Source organism: Conger conger, chromosome 16 (genome assembly GCF_963514075.1).
Source record: "Conger conger chromosome 16, fConCon1.1, whole genome shotgun sequence".
Lineage (NCBI taxonomy): Eukaryota > Metazoa > Chordata > Actinopteri > Anguilliformes > Congridae > Conger > Conger conger.
In genome coordinates this window covers 17,816,962-17,834,724 of record NC_083775.1, presented here as the reverse complement: position 1 = coordinate 17,834,724, position 17,763 = coordinate 17,816,962, and the positions used below count along the sequence as shown (strand labels likewise).

The window sequence follows — 17,763 nt, the reverse complement described above, 5'->3', positions numbered from 1 at the left end:
GTAACATGAGTTTATTGTACCAGGTACGCTCTGTGAAAAAGGGAAAACTTGAATACCTAATGGGGAAATTCTCACGGAGATTCTGCACTGTCTTGAATGTATTTTGGGTTTATGACCACTACAGGGCGATACCAGTGGGGAGAATGTGCTGCAACTTAAGACAGGAAGTAGCTGCGTGTTTACATTATTACAGCTACCGACCTGACCAAAGCAGCACGGTGTCCTGTGTCTTTTCTTAAAACACTACTTTTCTCCACTCCTCAGTCTGTGGGAGTGCAACATATGCTGATATTGTAGGTGTTTAACTCAGTAGTGTTTTAACTATAGTTTCAATACCAAATAATAACACAGGTGTGCACTCTCAGCTAAAAACTGTACCTTTCTCTGAAATGTTCCTTCCAATGCAGCTACAATGATATTTCTGCCCATGTTTGCAATCACCACGATGATGGTGTTGTGTTGGACCAAACGATAACAAAGGGTCCAAATAATTACCCTAAATGATGAAACCTACCGCACTATAAATCTTAAATTCTATATAATATTCAGTAAAATTAACTTGATCAAAAGAATTCAGCACTTACAAACTGGCCCTCATCTATGTCAATGACACATGCCTGCAGCACGCGTGAATGCAAGCCATTGAGACGACAGGCTGACACAGCTTCAGTCGTGTACCTTCAGAGCAGAGAAAAGGGGAACTAAACGAGTTTCTGCACGCGTGACACAAATCGGGGACCTGCCCTGGTTTGCAAAACAGCGGTCGGTTTCGGCAAATTCTATCGCCAAACAGGTGAAATCGGGAAGCGACGAACTCAGGTACTGTGCATTTAAGAGATCATTATAATGAATCAAATGCGCCAGCTTCAGTTCACAAAAGTATGATGTTGCTACAGATGTTAATATCGATGGCTAGCTAACAAACAACAAAGGTTTTTGCTGCCTTGTTTGAACTAGATGTGGGAAACTGGCAAGTCTTACCTTCTCCCCGAAAATATTGGACCGAATATAACCTACAGTAAACACGAAGAGTAAAGTTAGATAACTACATCGAAACTGTTATCATGCCATTAGCGAATCTGTATTCTGTTGTTCCTTGGAGAATTCGGCAAATCTGCGGCACGTTTAAATCGTCCATAATTTAGGGAACGTTTTCTTTCCATAAATAGGCTACAAAAAGTATTATTAAATGCATATACACGTTACTTTCGTAGCAAAAAGGTGTCTTCTGTTCATAAATGAGTCATTTTGCATATTGTGCCTTATGACAGTTAAGTCAGTGATACGATTAATCACAACCTGGCCGAAACAAGCATGCAGAAATGAGCTAAACAAAACAGCAATACAGGAAGTTCAGCAGCCTTTTCATTTAAACACATTGAAACAAAGTACATGTCACGTTTCATGCTTGTCACGTCATGTTTCATGTTTAGTTACTGTCTTAGTTATGTTATTGTCATGTCACGTATTATGTTATGCCATGTTTTTATGTTTTATTTCTTGTTACGTTTCATTGTCATGTCATGTTATGTTTCATGTTTAGTTCTTGTTGCCATTTATTTCTTAGTCTTGCCATGTCATGTTATTTAGTTTATTGTCATACTTGTTATGTCACGATTTATGTTTGTTTCATTTTATGTTCTGTTCATTTTACATTACATTACATTACATTACATTATTGGCATTTGGCAGACGCTCTTATCCAGAGCGACGTACAACAAAGTGCATACCCATAACCAGGGATAAGTTCGCTGAAAGACCCTAGAGGTAAGTACAATTTCAACTGCTACCTGTACAACAAAGATAAGGACAAGGGCCATTTTTTTTTTTTTTTTTTTTTTTTGAACAAACAAACAAACAGAGCAAAAGTCACCAAAGTTAACTATCCAAACACTGCTTACCTAGCCAACTAAAATACCGATGCACAAAGCAAGTCACAGAGACAACAATTAAGGTTCACAGGGAGGTAGGGAGGGCTGGGGAGAGGTGCTGTTTGAAGAGGTGTGTCTTCAGCTTGCGCTTGAAGGTGGGGAGAGATTCTATAGTTCTGACCTCAACGGGGAGTTCGTTCCACCACCGTGGAGCCAGAACAGACAGTAGTCGTGAGCGTGAGGTGGAGGTTCATTGATTAGCATACACTTTTTTGTGTCTTTCTGCAAACCTTGCATTCCTGCTTTCTCTCTCTCCCTTTCTGTCAGTCACACCATAATTGTTTCAATTTCCCTTGTCTTCTTACTAAACTACTAACGCTAGATCAGGATTGGGTAATACTAACATTCTAACCATGTGTTCATGTTACTTTACGTTTCTTGTGCATGTCATTTACTAATTTACTAACTCTAGGGCAGGATAGGTTTATTACTAACAATTACTAATTACCTCGTTAACTTGTCAATCCTGCACACCTGATTTCCATTCTCATGCTGCTCTCAAGCTAATTGTCTACACCTGCATATAAAGCTCAGTTTCATGTCATGTCTTTGCAAAATTGTTGCCAATATCAATATGATGAATCCAGTATTCTACATCTTACTCCAGTTTACAGAATATTGCTGCATTCAGGTCACACAGGAGAAAGCCTGAAATGAGCGGAGGATTCCCCATGGGGAGGTAAAGTGGATGCCCTGCTTGATTGCATTTACATTATCCTGCTAAATGCTATGCTAGCGCATTTCATCATAGAGGGCAGCAGTGGCAGCTTCATGTAAGCATATTAAGCATTAAATTGTTCTGCAACCATCTCTATCCTGTTTTACACACGTGGACAAAATTGTTGGTACCCCTCTGTTAATGAAAGAAAAACCCACAATGGTCACTGAAATAACTTGAAACTGACAAAAGTAATAATAAAAATTTACTGAAAATTAACCAATGAAAATCAGACATTGCTTTTGAATTGTGGTTCAACAGAATCATTTTAAAAAACAAACTAATGAAACAGGCCTGGACAAAAATGATGGTACCCCTAGAAAAGATTGAAAATAATTTGACCATAGGGACTAAACTAAGGTGTGTCTTCTAATTAGCATCACAGGTGTCTTCAAACTTGTAATCAGTCAGTCTGCCTATTTAAAGGGTGACAAGTAGTCACTGTGCTGTTTGGTGACATGGTGTGTATAGACAAGCATGTTAAAGGTAAAGGCTATAAGACCATCTCCAAGCAGCTTGATGTTCCTGTGACTACAGTTGCACATATTAATCAGAAGTTTAAGGTCCACGGGACTGTAGCCAACCTCCCTGGATGTGGCCGCAAGAGGAAAATTGATGACAAATTGAAGAGACGGATAATACGAATGGTAACCAAAGAGCCCAGAACAACCTCCAAAGAAATTAAAGGTGAACTCCAAGGTCAAGGTACATCAGTGTCAGATCGCACCATCCGTCGTTGTTTGAGCCAAAGTGGACTTCATGGGAGACGACCAAGGAGGACACCACTGTTGAAAGCAAATCATAAAAAAGCGAGACTGGAATTTGCCAAAAAGCATATTGACTAGCCACAAAGCTTCTGAGAGAATGTCCTTTGGACAGATGAAACAAAACTGGAACTTTTTGGCAAGGCACATCAACTCTATGTTCACAGACGCAAAAATGAAGCATACCAAGAAAAGAACACTGTCCCTACTGTGAAACATGGAGGAGGCTCGGTTATGTTCTGGGGCTGCTTTGCTGCATCTGGCACAGGGTGTCTTGAATCTGTGCAGGGTACAATGAAATCTCAAGACTATCAAGGCATTCTGGAGAGAAATGTGCTGCCTAGTGTCAGAAAGCTTGGTCTCAGTCGCAGGTCATGGGTCTTCCAACAGGATAATGACCCAAAACACACAGCTAAAAACACCCAAGAATGGCTAGGAGCAAAACATTGGACTATTCTGAAGTGGCCTTCTATGAGCCCTGATCTAAATCCTATTGAACATCTGTGGAAGGAGCTGAAACATGCCGTCTGGAGAAGGCACTCTTCAAACCTGAGACAACTGGAGTAGTTTGCTCATGAGGAGTGGGCCAAAATACCTGTTGACAGTCTCATTGACTGTCTCATTGACAGTTACAGAAATCATTTGATTGCAGTGATTGCCTCCAAAATTTTAAGTTAAGGGTACCATTATTTTTGTCCAGGCCTGTTTCATTAGTTTTTTTTAAATGATTCTGTTGAACCACAATTCAAAAGCAATGTCTGATTTTCATTGGTAAATTTTCTATACATTTTTATTTATTACTTTTGTCAGTTTCAAGTTATTTCAGTGACCATTGTGGGTTTTTCTTTCATTAACAGAGGGGTACCAACAATTTTGTCCACGTGTGTACATGTCCATTCTCATGAGCTTGACGAAGAGTGACTGTGTCATTAAGGCTCATTGATATCAATGAACCTCTGGTCTGATTGGCTGGCTAGCTCCAACAAACTGAACACTGGGTCCGCTCCTCTTCATACAGCCGGGACCCCTCTCGATGAGAAGCGATGGAGGAGCATCTATAAATGGAGGGAAAAATATTTGCCAGCAGCTGGAGACATGGCGAAACCATGCATATCATATTATGTCATTATTATATAACCATTATTAGGGTGAAGTCAGGTAAATTGGGCCACTTTTTGGCTAATCAGCTTTCACACCATAAAATGCTCAACTTTCAAATATGTTTCTTATTTTGTAAGTCAGGCGGCACGGATGGTGCAGTGGGTAGCACTGCCGCCTCACAGCAAGGAGCTCCTGGGTTCGAATCCCCGTTGGCCGGGGCCTCTCTGTGTGGAGTTTGCATGTTCTCCCCGTGTCTGCGTGGGTTTCCTCCGGGTACTCCGGTTTCCTCCCACAGTCCAAAGACATGCACGTTAGGCTGATTGGAGAGTCTAAATTGCCCATAGGTATGAGTGTGTGAGTGAATGGTGTGTGTACCCTGCGATGGACTGGCGACCTGTCCAGGGTGTATTCCTGCCTTTCGCCCAATGTATGCTGGGATAGGCTCCAGCCCCCCTGCGACCCTGTTCAGGATAAGCGGGTTAAGATAATGGATGGATGGATGGATTTTGTAAGTCAGATCTCCTCTATCATTCTGTGTTGGAATTATGGCATAAAAAACAAATGCTTTTGTCCTAGAGCTTTTTAAGTCTCAGATGTTCCCCTCTAAGACAAGCGTACAGTGATCAAGTAAAATGTGCCACCTGCTCAGCTAAAATGCTTGTCTGTCTTGGTTTTTGAACTCTGCCTGTTTTCTCAATACATTATTACATTACATTACATTACATTATTGGCATTTGGCAGACGCTCTTATCCAGAGCGACGTACAACAAAGTGCATACCCATAACCAGGGATAAGTTCGCTGAAAGACCCTAGAGGTAAGTACAATTTCAACTGCTACCTGTACAACAAAGATAAGGACAAGGGGCATTTTTTTTTTTTTTTTTTTAACAAACAAACAAACAGAGCAAAAGTCACCAAAGTTAACGATCCAAACACTGCTTACCTAGCCAACTAAAAATACCGATACACAAAGCAAGTCACAGAGACAACAATTAAGGTTCACAGGGAGGTAGGGAGGGATGGGGAGAGGTGCTGCTTGAAGAGGTGCGTCTTCAGCTTGCGCTTGAAGGTGGGGAGAGATTCTATAGTTCTGACCTCAACGGGGAGTTCGTTCCACCACCGTGGAGCCAGAACAGACAGTAGTCGTGAGCGTGAGGTGGAGGTTCTGAGAGGGGGGGGTGCCAAGCGGCCTGTGGAGGCTGAACGAAGAGGTCTGGCAGGGGTGTAGGGTCTGATGATTTTTTGCAGATAAGCTGGGGAAGACCCTTTAACTGCTTGGAAGGCTAGCACCAATGTTTTGAATTTGATGCGAGCCATGACAGGCAGCCAGTGGAGGGAAGTAAGCAGGGGGGTGACGTGTGAGTATTTGGGAAGGTTGAAGACCAGACGAGCTGCTGCATTCTGGATGAGTTGGAGGGGTCTGATGGCGGACGCTGGGAGGCCAGCCAAGAGGGAATTGCAGTAGTCCAGGCGGGACAGAACCATCGCTTGGACCAGGAGCTGGGTCGAGTAGGGGGTGAGAAAGGGGCGGATTCTCCGTATGTTGTATAGGAAGAACCTGCAAGACCGGGTCACCGCCGCAATGTTCTCGGAAAGGGACAGTCTGCTGTCCATCACCACGCCGAGGTTCCTTGCACTGGGTGACGGCGTGAGTGTGGTATCCCCGAGAGAAATGGAGAGATATTAGCAGGGATGAATATCATTTCAGTTTTACCTGGGTTGAGCTTTAGATGGTGGTTGTCCATCCAGCTCTGGATGTCCCTCAGGTAAGCAGAGATACGGGCTGAAACCTGCGTATCAGACGGCGGGAACGAGACGAAGAGTTGGGTATCGTCCGCATAGCAGTGGTAGGATAGCCCATGTGCAGTGATCACAGGGCCAAGGGAGCGAGTGTAGAGAGAAAAAAGAAGTGGGCCAAGGACTGAGCCCTGGGGAACTCCTGTGGCGAGGGGCCGAGGTGTCGATACCGAACCAGCCCAGGCAACCTGGAAGGAGCGACCAGAGAAGTAGGACTCAATCCAGTCCAGGGCTGTGCCACAGATGCCCGTTGCTGACAGGGCAGACAGGAGGATGGAGTGATCCACAGTGTCGAAGGCAGCAGAGAGATCTAGAAGAATGAGGATAGAGGAGAGGGAGGCTGCTCGTGCGGCATGAAGTGACTCACTGACGGAGAGGAGCGCAGTCTCTGTCGAGTGGCCCGATCTGAAGCCAGACTGATGGGGGTCTAGCAGGTTGTTGTTAGAAAAGAAGGAAGAAAGTTGAGTAGAAGCAGCTCGTTCTATAGTTTTAGAAAGGAAAGGAAGAAGAGATACCGGGCGGTAGTTCTGGATGATGGAGGGATCCAGGGTAGGCTTTTTTAGCAGCGGAGTGATGTGGGCCCTCTTGGAGGATGCCGGAAAACAGCCGGAAGATAGGGAGGAGTTGACAAGGGAGGTGACAAATGGGAGAATGTCAGGTGTGATAGTTTGGAGAAGAGAAGAGGGGATAGGGTCAAGGGCACAGGTTGTAGGGCGGTGGCAGAGCAGGAGTTGAGAAACATCAGAGTCCGTAAGGGGGGAGAAAGTGGAAAAGGAAGGGATGGGCCTAGAGGGGGGGAAGGGCACAGTGAGGGGGGCGGTTATTATTATCCCTGAGTCTGCGATTGGTTCCTCTGTCCCGAACCGTGGCAACTTTTAAATGGAGTGAAAGTCACACTTGGTCGGTGGGGTTTTGGAGTTGACCCAGTGATGCAAGAATGGAAATGGCCTGAGCTGATTGGCCGCAACATTGCATAACCTGAATGTGGTGCCTGCTTTTTGTGTTCCTAACCAAAGGTCAATTGGAGCTCCTGCTTGAGGTTCATTTTTCTGCTGCTCTGAGCATATATGGCACAGTGGAAGGAAATGAAGAAAGATGTAAGGTTTAGAGTTTTTTGCTGTTCTGTTTATGCTGTATCTATCATCTCGACATGGGGCGACATGGCTCAGGCAGTAAGAGCAGTCGTCTGGCAGTCGGAGGGTTGCCAGTTCGATCCCTCGCCTGGGCTGTGTCGAAGTGTCCCTGAGCAAGACACCTAACCCCCAAATGCTCCTGATGAGCTGGTCGGTGCCTTGCATGGCAGCCAATCGCCTTTAGTGTGTGAGTGTGTGAGTGTGTGTGTGAATGGGTGAATGAGAAGCATCAATTGTACAGCGCTTTGGATAAAGGTGCTATATAAATGCCAACCATCTCTCTATTTTCACTATCTTTCTTAAATTCTGAAAAATAACCCTGTATGTTTTTTTTCCTGATAATTTTAGTTGTTTACCATTACTTTTACTAAAATGTTTGTTAATGTCGTAATCCCAGAATTTTAACAAGCTGTTAATTTATCTTAACCCTTGTGTTGTCTTAACATTCAGTATACTCCCCTTGTCCTAATGGTAAAAAATGACCTGCCTTCACTAACCCCCTAAAATAAAGCAGCTTGATTGAATTTTAATGAATTTAATTATATTTTGCATGAAGAAACAACCTGTCACTCATCACAAACTTTGTCATCAAATTTCAAGTTGAAAAAAGATAATTTAGGGGGTTTTCTCGGCTATTAATTAGTGGCAGGTCATTTTTTACCCTTAAGACAACACAAGGGTTAATTAGATCCTTCTCAATTATTAAGTGGGATTATTTGCCCTCCTAAACCGCATTCTGTTAGGAATAGCTGCATAACATGTTCACATTGTGCTTATTGTGCTATTTTGCAAACAACTGCATAAAAAGAGGTTACAAAGTTCTTTAGCTGGCTATGTTAAAGGCTGAGGTGAATCAATAGGTAAAAGTGTGGACACATGGCCACTAAAACCAACTATTTGGCAGATAATTAAGAATTCTGAGCAAGACTGAGCAAACGTCATCAAGCCAAAAGTTTTCAACAAACTAATGAGAAGCCTATTGATTCCCCTCAGTCCTGCATCAGCGCATTCACAGAGAAGGGGCGGGATAAACAGTGTTGTGGCTTGAGGGTGCATGTTGCTGCGATTCCTCTCTTGACCGTTGGAAGTCCAAAATTACCTATTGTACCTTTATGTGTACTGCTACACTGGGTTCCTATTAGAGGTGGAAAGCCGAGGTTCAGAAAATAAAATAACTCCCAAGTATTTTGTTCCAATCACCTGGACTTGTTAATTAGCACAATTATTCAGTGAAGAGGAAGAGCTAATTGGGACTTTTTACTTTCTGACCCCTGGACTTTCCACCTCTGGTTTCTATGCACATGTACTGGGTGGAGTAACATGAAAACATCATCACAGGAGCTGGAGAGGCAGTATTCTCCTAGTCGGTGGTCACATAGGATGACAGCTGACGATGTGATAAAGGCCCATGTGGCATCTATGAAAGAAGGTCAGTCATTTTTACAAGCACTGCATTGTAGTGCCACTGGCATTATTATGTTCTAGGCTTACTGATAAACTTGTACCGTTTGAAATCATGGGCTAGAGACATGAATTAGGTGTCTTTTCCCAGTAATGTTAGGTCAGCAAATACAAGTGCAGCTGGTTTATCTCAGGTCATCTATACCATGAAACCCAAGTAGTGGCTGTTGCTGATAGGGAAAATCAGATCTAATGTGTCTTTTGAACCTTGTAGAGGAAAATGAAAAAAGAATGGCTTTTCATTCCCCACTAATGTCAGATCCGCAAATAGGATGGATGACTTCCCATCACCTGAAGCTCAACCTTGCCAAAACTGAGCTTCTCTACATCCCTGCTAAGTCCTCTCCGTCAATCGACTTCTCACTGACTGTGGAGGACTTTGTAGTTTCCTCCTCCCGTACGGCAAAGAATCTTGGGGTGACTCTTGATAACTGCCTCTCCCTGGCTCCACAAGTATCCTCCACTGCCAGAACCTGCAGGTTCTTTCTGTTTAATATACGCCGCATCCGTCATCTCCTGACGGAGAAAGCCACCCAGCTCCTAGTCCAGGCGCTCGTCATTTCCCGCCTGGATTACTGCAACTCCCTCCTAGCCGGCCTCCCAGCGTGCGCCATCAAGCCCCTCCAGCTGGTCCAGAATGCTGCAGCCCGCTTGATCACCAGTCAGCCCAGGTCGGCTCATGTCACCCCGCTTCTCATTGGCCTCCACTGGCTTCCTATTGCCGCACGCATCCGATTCAAGGCCCTAGTGTTGGCATTTCAGGCTGCTAAGGGGACTGCCCCACATTACATACAATCCCTGATCACTCCCTACTCCCCAGCTAGACCACTCCGGTCTGCCAGCTCTGGTCGCCTTACGATTCCCTCTCTACGGGCACCTGGCGGTCGAGCTGCACGTTCACGCCTGTTTTCCGTTCTGGTTCCTCAGTGGTGGAATGACTTGCCTACCACTGTCAGGACAGCAGAATCCCTCCCCCTATTTCGACGCAGACTCAAAACACACCTGTTCAAACTCTACCTTAGTCCCCCCTCCTGATTTACCCCGCCCCCCCCTTCTGATACCCCTATCCCTGTCTAACCCCCCCCCAAAAAAAAAAAAAAAAAAAAAAAAAAAAATTGCACTTATGATGACGACTATATGTTTAGAACAGCAGTCCAGGTGTATTTTTCTAGTTCTGGATGTGATGCTTTGACTTGTGGTAGAACCTATGCACTTGTAAGTCGCTTTGGATTAAAAGCGTCTGCCAAATGACTAAAATGTAAATGTAAATGTAAATGTAAATACAATGATGTGGTTGTTTTTGCATTTGAAGGTCATTTTTACCTTGAAATCCAAGATGACAGTTGTCGCTCATAGGGAAATCTAGTGGGAGTTGCCAGAAGCTTCCAGAGGGGTATAGGAGCCATTTTTTTTCTAAAAGTCTCCAAGTAAAATAATCAACAACACAAATGTATGAATAAATGGCCATATATTGTACTGAAATGACTCTAACTCGTCCCACTGTCGGCATTGGTTGTCAATTGTGCCGTGTGAGACACCTGTGTCCATTCTTTTGTGTGTGTGTGTATGTGTGTGTAGGTACACAGAGGGCTCACAGCGTGGCTAAAACCCTGCTGGACATTCCATACGGAGAGGCAGTGGGGGAAAAGATGGATGTCTACATGCCCACCACTTGCCCCTCCCAAGGTTGAGACCCTGGGAAACGACCACACATGCTTTTTTGATGTTTCAGTGCACAGTAGGGCACATATACCCAATGTCTCTTCACAACATTTCTGCTATGATGCTTTTAGTGGTGGTGATTTCAGTCTGAGTTGTCATCAGTTGACAGTTCTCACAGTGTATCCCCAGCCTGAGTAGAAGATCCATTTCACAACAGTCTAATCTTTTCTTTCAGGTATTCCCCTAGTTGTTTTTATCCATGGAGGTTACTGGCAGTTTTTAAGGTATGCTATCTATCTTTGGTCCTTCTAAAGATGGCATTAGGCACTAAAGGGTTAGGGCCACCGTCGGGAAGGAGGAGGGACAACTGGGTATGTCTCAGGCCCTGGAGGAGGAGTGGTGGGGTAATCGTCTGTGAATCGTCTATTGCCCTGGGCCTGGGGATAATGTAATAACATAATTTTGTCCCAAACCTGAGAATTGAACCCATCTGCCATGTAAAGGGCAGCTCTTTTACACTTGACTCTCCTTGTTCAAAGCCAGGCATGCTGTGCAACTGTGCTTCTGTAATGTTCATGAACAAAGATTTATACATGCAATGCAGTCAGATCAGATCTGCCAATTCAGAGACAGTCCAAGTTCATGTCCAGATTGATGGTTTAACCAGCATGATAGTCAAGTGTGCCTGAGTTAAAGACAACAATGATTTAATGATTTAATGTGGATACTGATGTTTTAATGTGGGTACTGATATGATTTAATGTGGATTCTGATATTATTTAATGTGGATTAATCATATGATTTCATGTGGATACTCGTGATTTTTGCAGCAAAGAGGAGTCTGGTTTCATCGCTGTGCCTCTGGTACAGAGGGGTGTGGCCATGGCTGCTATGGATTATGACATTGCCCCGAAAGGTAGGCATGTTGATATAACAGGTGTTCCAACCATTGAAAATTTGTGATTTAAGGACATCTCTCTGTCACCCCCAATTACTCCTCCTCTCCCATGATTTTTTATTCCATTTTTTTCTTCCCTCCCTTTCTCTACCCTGCACCCTGACCTCTCTCTCCCCCACCTCGTCCTCCTCCTCTTGTCTTTCTTTGCCCTTTGCTTTCCATCAATGCTTCTTTAATTTTTATGTCTCCATCTCTCACCAGGAAATATGGACTTGATGGTATCTCAGGTGCGGCGTAGCATAGTGTCCCTTGTTCAGCAGTTTTCCAATATCAGGTGAGGGAGCTTCAGCCAAGCGACCAGAACCGGGCTTCTTTTTTGAAGCTCATTTCCACTTTGGTTGGCCCCAGTATAGGTCATTCAGACCTATACTGTTTTCAATGTAGTTTTCAATGTAAAGCCAATTGTACAGTTGCGGTCAAAATACACTAAAATAAGTATTTCCAACTAGTGTGGACAATGAAATTTATAATAAATAAATACAGCAATACTTTGTGGACGAATCAGGGAGAGATCACGTTAACTCTCTCGCACGTTTAGTGGAGGAGTTGCATGGGCTCCAAACTGTACAACATAGCGGCGCTGGTAAACTTGACTTCCCAGGCTTCAAAATGCTTTTCAAAGCCTGTGGATAGTCAGTGTGTGACGTAACAGGCAACTGGTCAGTACTTTTCTACAATATGGTTTCAGTCAGAACCGAATCCCAGTTGAAGTCCCAGTGATCAGTTTCAGGTATTTGTGACTCCTTTTGCTTTAAGTACTTTCTTATCTGTTCACAGTGGAGTATACCTGTGTGGACACTCTGCAGGGGCTCACCTGGCTGCTATGGTCCTCTGTACTGATTGGTCCCAATATGGAATCACGCCTCAAATCAAAGGTGCCAAATAATTTTTCACCTTCACATTCCTGTGCAAGCAAACAAGTCTTACAAATGTGCACTGTGTACTGTTAAGGGAAGTGTGTGTGTCTGTTTGTTCATCAGTATTTAAAGTTGTTTTGCCAAGCCATAAGATAAAGATGTTTTGATTCAAAGATGATTCAACTTGAAGAATATGTATATGGCTTGATCAATGGAATGTGATAAGTATCTGTTTTTGATTTAGTAAGCAGAATATATACAGTGTAGTCCTTATGTATTTGGACAGTTGGTACAATTTCTGTTCTTTTGACTCTATGGTCCAGCACATTGGATTTGAAGTGAAACAATGCAGACACTCGCATTTAATTTGAGGGTATTGACATCCATATTGGGTGATGTGTGTAGGGATCACATTCCTTTTCATACATAGTCAAATAAGACAGCTGTCCAAATACATACGGACTCCACTGAATATCAGAGAGCTTGCTGCTTTGCTTCAGAGAAAGCACTGTACTAATGTATTGTGAATTCTCTCCACGCTCCATGTGATCAGAATAGTCCTTTGAAACTCAGAGTGGATGATAATCTTTCCCTGCGGTAGTACACATTTAAGCGTTATGGAACGAGAACCCATGGTATATCGTGGATATTGGCACAGCTAGTGGGGTGGTTCAAAACTAATTTTGTTTTACTTTGGTAGGCTACTAGCGGTAAAATGATAACAATGTTAGGTTAAATGCGGAGTAATATTAAAAGATGTGTGAAGATTCCGTTTAGCCGTGCATATATCGTGGATATTGGCACGACTGGAACTGACCAATAGAGATAATGGACCAGACCTATCTGTTGTATAAACATGCACATATACAGTCGGGTCCATAAATATTGGGACATTGACACAATTCTCGTCTTTTTGGCTCTATACACCACCACAATGGATTTGAAATGAAACGAACAAGATGTGCTTTAACTGCAGACTTTCAGCTTTAATTTGAGGGTATTCACATCCAAATCAGGTGAACGGTTTAGGAATTGCAACAGTTTGTTAGTTTGTCCCATTACTTTTGGTCCCTTAAAGTGGGAGGCACATATACAATCTGTTGTAATTCCTACACCGTTCACCTGATTTGGATGTAAATACCCTCAAATTAAAGTCTGCAGTTAAAGCATATCTTGTTCGTATCATTTCAAATACATTGTGGTGGTGTATAGAGCCAAAAAGAGGAGAATGTCCCAATATTTATGGACCTGACTGTAGATGCTTTATATGCTTTATATGTAAATATTCTGAGACACACTGAAAGGTTCACACCATCCCCTTTCCACAGGTGCTTTCCTTGTCAGTGGCATTTATGATCTTCTTCCCATCCTCTCCACCTATGTCAATGGACCCCTAAAGATGACCGAGTGCGTACCTCTGATGTGGTATAAGGAAACAGGAGAAGTGCAGCTCATTCACTTGTATTTCTGCCATTACTAGTATGTGCATTTAGTATGTTGAACCTTGAATAATTACATTCACTAGCACAGTTAGGCTTGTGTACACTAAGATTGGGAGTAAATGGCTGCACTCTTCATGTAGGCTTACAGTTATTTATGATGAAGTCAGAGTAGCTTTTTTCATACTGGCTCACATGCATAAGTGTCTGTCCTAATTAAGAAACCCTGTAAGAAGTGGCACAAAATGGCTGAAATCCAAGTTCAATCCCACACAGCCTCTCTTTCCCCTTCCATGACATACACTGTAGAGGGATGCCAGTCCATCATTGGACCATTACTCAGTCTTGTCACTTATAATGCAGTCGGTGATATTGGAAATATTGGAATTATCACCAACAATGCACTTGTTTTTGCAGTAATGATACATTTTCATTGCAGACCACACTTCTGTCAGCTGTGAGCAGCAGTGGTGGGTGAACTGAAAATTGGTGGGGTGGAAGATTTTCCCTTAAACTGATCATCGGTCTCATCCTGATTTACAAACATGCCAACAATCTAAGTAATGCACAGCTTCTTCACATTGTGCTGGGGAGAGAAATTCAATTTAGAAAAATCTGTTTTAGAAAATATAGTTAACTTTAAAAGATACAACAGTATCACATTATGTTTCAGCATAAGCAGCAATAACAACACCTGTGCTTCAAGATTGTTTTAAATCTGCACATCTTATTATCTTAATATCCTTTCAGTGTGAGTGAGGAGAAGGAATATGTCTACAAATATGTATCCAAAAATAACGTTGAGAAAATCTGCTCAGTTTACTTGCTCAGCACTGGCCTAACTGAGGAGAGCTGGCTATATCAGATTGTATTACTGTAGTACTGATATTTTGTGAATGAATTGCTGTATTGATAATCAAGGAAAATAACTGAAAACAGATTGAGACCAATAATCCGTTTGAGGGGAAATCTTCTGCTCACTATCTGCCACTGGTTGTCAGAATTTGGTGGTGATGCTACTTTGCCATGTCTGTGTCCACAGGGAAGTGGCTCTGAGGAATAGCCCCATCTGCCTTATTCCTGAGCTGAAGCATTCATCCTCTGCTTGCCACATTGTGATTGTCGTGGGTCAGCACGACTCTCCAGAGTTCTGGAAGCAGTCAGATGACTTTTTCAAGGTCAGAACTGTGCAGTATGTGGGAGGGTGCTGTGAAATATTAAGAAGTGTGCAACATCTGTAATGAAATTACAAAACATCACTTGTGCTCCAATGCTATTTTCTCTCACTGTGAAGACATGTATCCAGCAGTATTTAAGCACCAGACACACTTGCAGTTGTTGGAAGCATTCACTTGGTGTTGGCACCCAGGTTTCTTTCCACCTGAGTAAGGGTCCCATGCATTACATTTACATTTTTTTTTACATTTTAGTCATTTGGCAGACGCTTTTAATCCAAAGCGGCTTACAAGTGCATTAGCAAGTGCATAAAAAGGTTTTGTGAATAAAAAGTTTGCCTCAACTGTAGCAGTCAGTCGGGATGTTTAGATTACATTCTCTTGTATGTCAGCCACCGTTGCACTGCAGTATTTTAAAGTTATCCTTCCCTGCCCGCAGGCTTTGAAGTCCTCTGATCTAAAGGTGACTTTTGAGGATGTTCCCAATACAGATCACTTCAGTGTCATTGAGCAGTGTGTGGACAGTGACTCTCACCTTACACAGGTTTGTGTGATGTTTTTTTTTCCCCCAGACACATATGGTTGCAAGAAGGATACAGAATTTCCACGACAACCCTCACAAGTTTAGTTTTGAGGCCACCAATTTAAATATCATTCTCACTCCTTCCTCTGTTAAGAGCAAGTCCTACACACCTTCTTAATTTTGGCCCCTGCAGCAATTCTATTTCTCATTCTCATCAAATACAGAAGAATGAGCACTCTCAGAAAAGGTGTAGAAAAAGGCACAAAAGCTTGTCACTGGGGTCGTACCATATAGGTACAGAAAATTGTATCATTAAAAACCTAATTAAAATTAAAAAGTACTTATTTCAATCCAAAGTAACAATGTACAGTTCAGGGTACATTTGGGAACAAAAATAGACCTCTAATGTACACTTATTTCCATTAAGTGAGTGAGGTCAAGTTGATAGCTACTGAGAATATACCCAAAAGATTTTTTATGTAAAACTTTGCCTTATTGTAGGTGGTCCTTTGTTCCAACATTTCTTATGTGTTTGTTTCTTAGCTCCTGCTCAATATGATGGGGGAATGCTGAAGATATGACAGATGGAACCTGTGCATTTTCCCTTCATGATAAAAATGTGCAGTCCTCATGTGATTGCACATTTTCTGTCTTGATGCCAGGCAGATGCTGATTATCAAGATGCAGGCCATTCTGTGCACTGTATTGCTTTATTAACATGAATGATTGATTTTAGAACCTGATTTCTCTCTTTCTTTTTTCCCTTTTGGACCTCTGATGTGTGTAAATAATGGACTGTGGAAAATACATGAGTTGATCGATAATGCTTTCTCTGCGTTGAAAAAGGGACTTGTTTGTACACTGCTCAAAAAAATTAAGGGAAAACTAAATCATCACGTTGATTTCAGTTAAACTTAAGAGATATCAATCTGTCCATTTAGGAAGCACAAGTGACTGTGAATCAATTTCACATGCTTTGGTCCAAATGAAAGGGACAACAGGTGCAGTGGAGATGCAAAAGCAAGACAACCCCCAAAAAGGAAATGGTTTTACATGTGGTGTCCACAGACAATTACTCTCTCCTTATCCTTCCTGACTGATTCTTGTCTAGTTTTGTGTTCTGCTAGTGTCCTTGTCACTACTGGTAGCATGAGGTGGTACCTGCAGCCCAATCAGGTTGCACAGGTAGTCCAGATCCTCCAAGATGGCACATCCATACGTGCGTTCGCAAGAAGGTTTGCTGTGTCTCCCAGTACAGTCTCAAGAACCAGGAGACCGGCCGTTACACAAGGAGAGCTGGACAGGGCCGTAGAAGGGTATCAACCCAGCAGCAGGCCCTTGAGCAAGGCCCTTTACCCTGCATTGCTCCAGGGGAGGATTGTCTCCTGCTTAGTCTAATCAACTGTACGTCGCTCTGGATAAGAACATCTGCCAAGTGCCATTCATGTAATGTAATGTAATGTAATGTAATGTGGGAGGCATATCCTTGGAGGGTCACACAGACCTCCATGTCAAAGCCAATGGTACCCTTACTGCTGTTAGGTACTGGGATGAAATCTTCAGACCGATTGTCAGACCTTACGCTGGTGCAGTGGGCCCTCGGTTCCCCCTGGTGCAGGACAATGCCCGGCCTCATGTGGCCAGAGTGTGTAGGCAGTCCCTGTATGAGGAAGGCATTGATGCCATTGACTGGCCCTCACGTTCCCCTTACCTAAATCCAATTGAGCACCTAATTGAGGGACGTTATGTATCGGTGCATCCAACTCTGCCAAGTACCGCCACCTGGATCAGCTCACTGATGCCCTGATCCAGGTCTGGGAGGAGATCCCCCAGGACACCATCCGCCGACTCATCAGGAGGATGCCCAGACGTTGTCGGGAGTGCGTACAGGCATGCAAGGGCCATACACACTACTGAGTCACATTATGAGTTGCAGTGACACTACAGTCTGATCAGCCTGTGATTTAAATTTTTTTCTTTGATTTTCGGTGTGATTTTGAATCCAGCCCTCAATGGGTTGATGATTTTGGTTGCTTTGATTTACGTTATTTTGTTCTCAACAAATTATACAATGTACATCAGTAAAAATTTTCGACTTAAATAAATCGTTCATCAAGATCTGATGTGTCCCTTAAGTGTCCCCTTAATTTCTTTGAGCATTGTATATTGATATCAGGCTTAGTTTAGGATCCGACCTGTGTGAAAACCTTTGCAGAACTCGCACTACGATCGTAACCTATGGC

General features: G+C 43.1%; 1 protein-coding gene across 4 annotated transcripts; it reads left to right on the top strand.

Annotated features, from left to right (window-relative positions):
• Nucleotides 1-659: 659 nt before the first annotated feature.
• LOC133115133 (kynurenine formamidase-like) lies at nt 660-17,638 on the top strand. Of its 4 annotated transcripts, XM_061224881.1 has the most exons (14): nt 660-819; nt 1,693-1,767; nt 2,539-2,610; nt 7,329-7,409; nt 8,784-8,874; nt 10,485-10,592; nt 10,804-10,852; nt 11,399-11,484; nt 11,728-11,800; nt 12,304-12,401; nt 13,712-13,790; nt 14,865-15,000; nt 15,437-15,541; nt 16,064-17,638. In XM_061224881.1, exons 4-14 carry the CDS (start codon nt 7,380-7,382, stop codon nt 16,091-16,093), a joined length of 885 nt encoding a protein of 294 aa, XP_061080865.1. In that variant the 5' UTR covers nt 660-819; nt 1,693-1,767; nt 2,539-2,610; nt 7,329-7,379; the 3' UTR covers nt 16,094-17,638. The 4 variants fall into 4 exon arrangements, with proteins under 4 accessions (XP_061080865.1, XP_061080864.1, XP_061080866.1 ...); XM_061224880.1 differs by lacking the exons at nt 660-819; nt 1,693-1,767; nt 2,539-2,610 and adding an exon at nt 5,890-6,031; XM_061224883.1 differs by lacking the exons at nt 660-819; nt 1,693-1,767; nt 2,539-2,610 and having other exon boundaries at nt 7,380-7,409; nt 8,762-8,874.
• Nucleotides 17,639-17,763: the final 125 nt, after the last annotated feature.

Bases quoted from the DNA above. Each gene is read 5' to 3' on its own strand.
- LOC133115133 (XM_061224881.1), top strand. From the start codon at position 7,380: ATGGCACAGTGGAAGGAAATGAAGAAAGAT. The intron at 10,593-10,803 runs GTTGAGACCCTG...CTTTTCTTTCAG, and splicing joins CACCACTTGCCCCTCCCAAG to GTATTCCCCTAGTTGTTTTT. The intron at 15,001-15,436 runs GTCAGAACTGTG...CCCTGCCCGCAG, and splicing joins AGTCAGATGACTTTTTCAAG to GCTTTGAAGTCCTCTGATCT.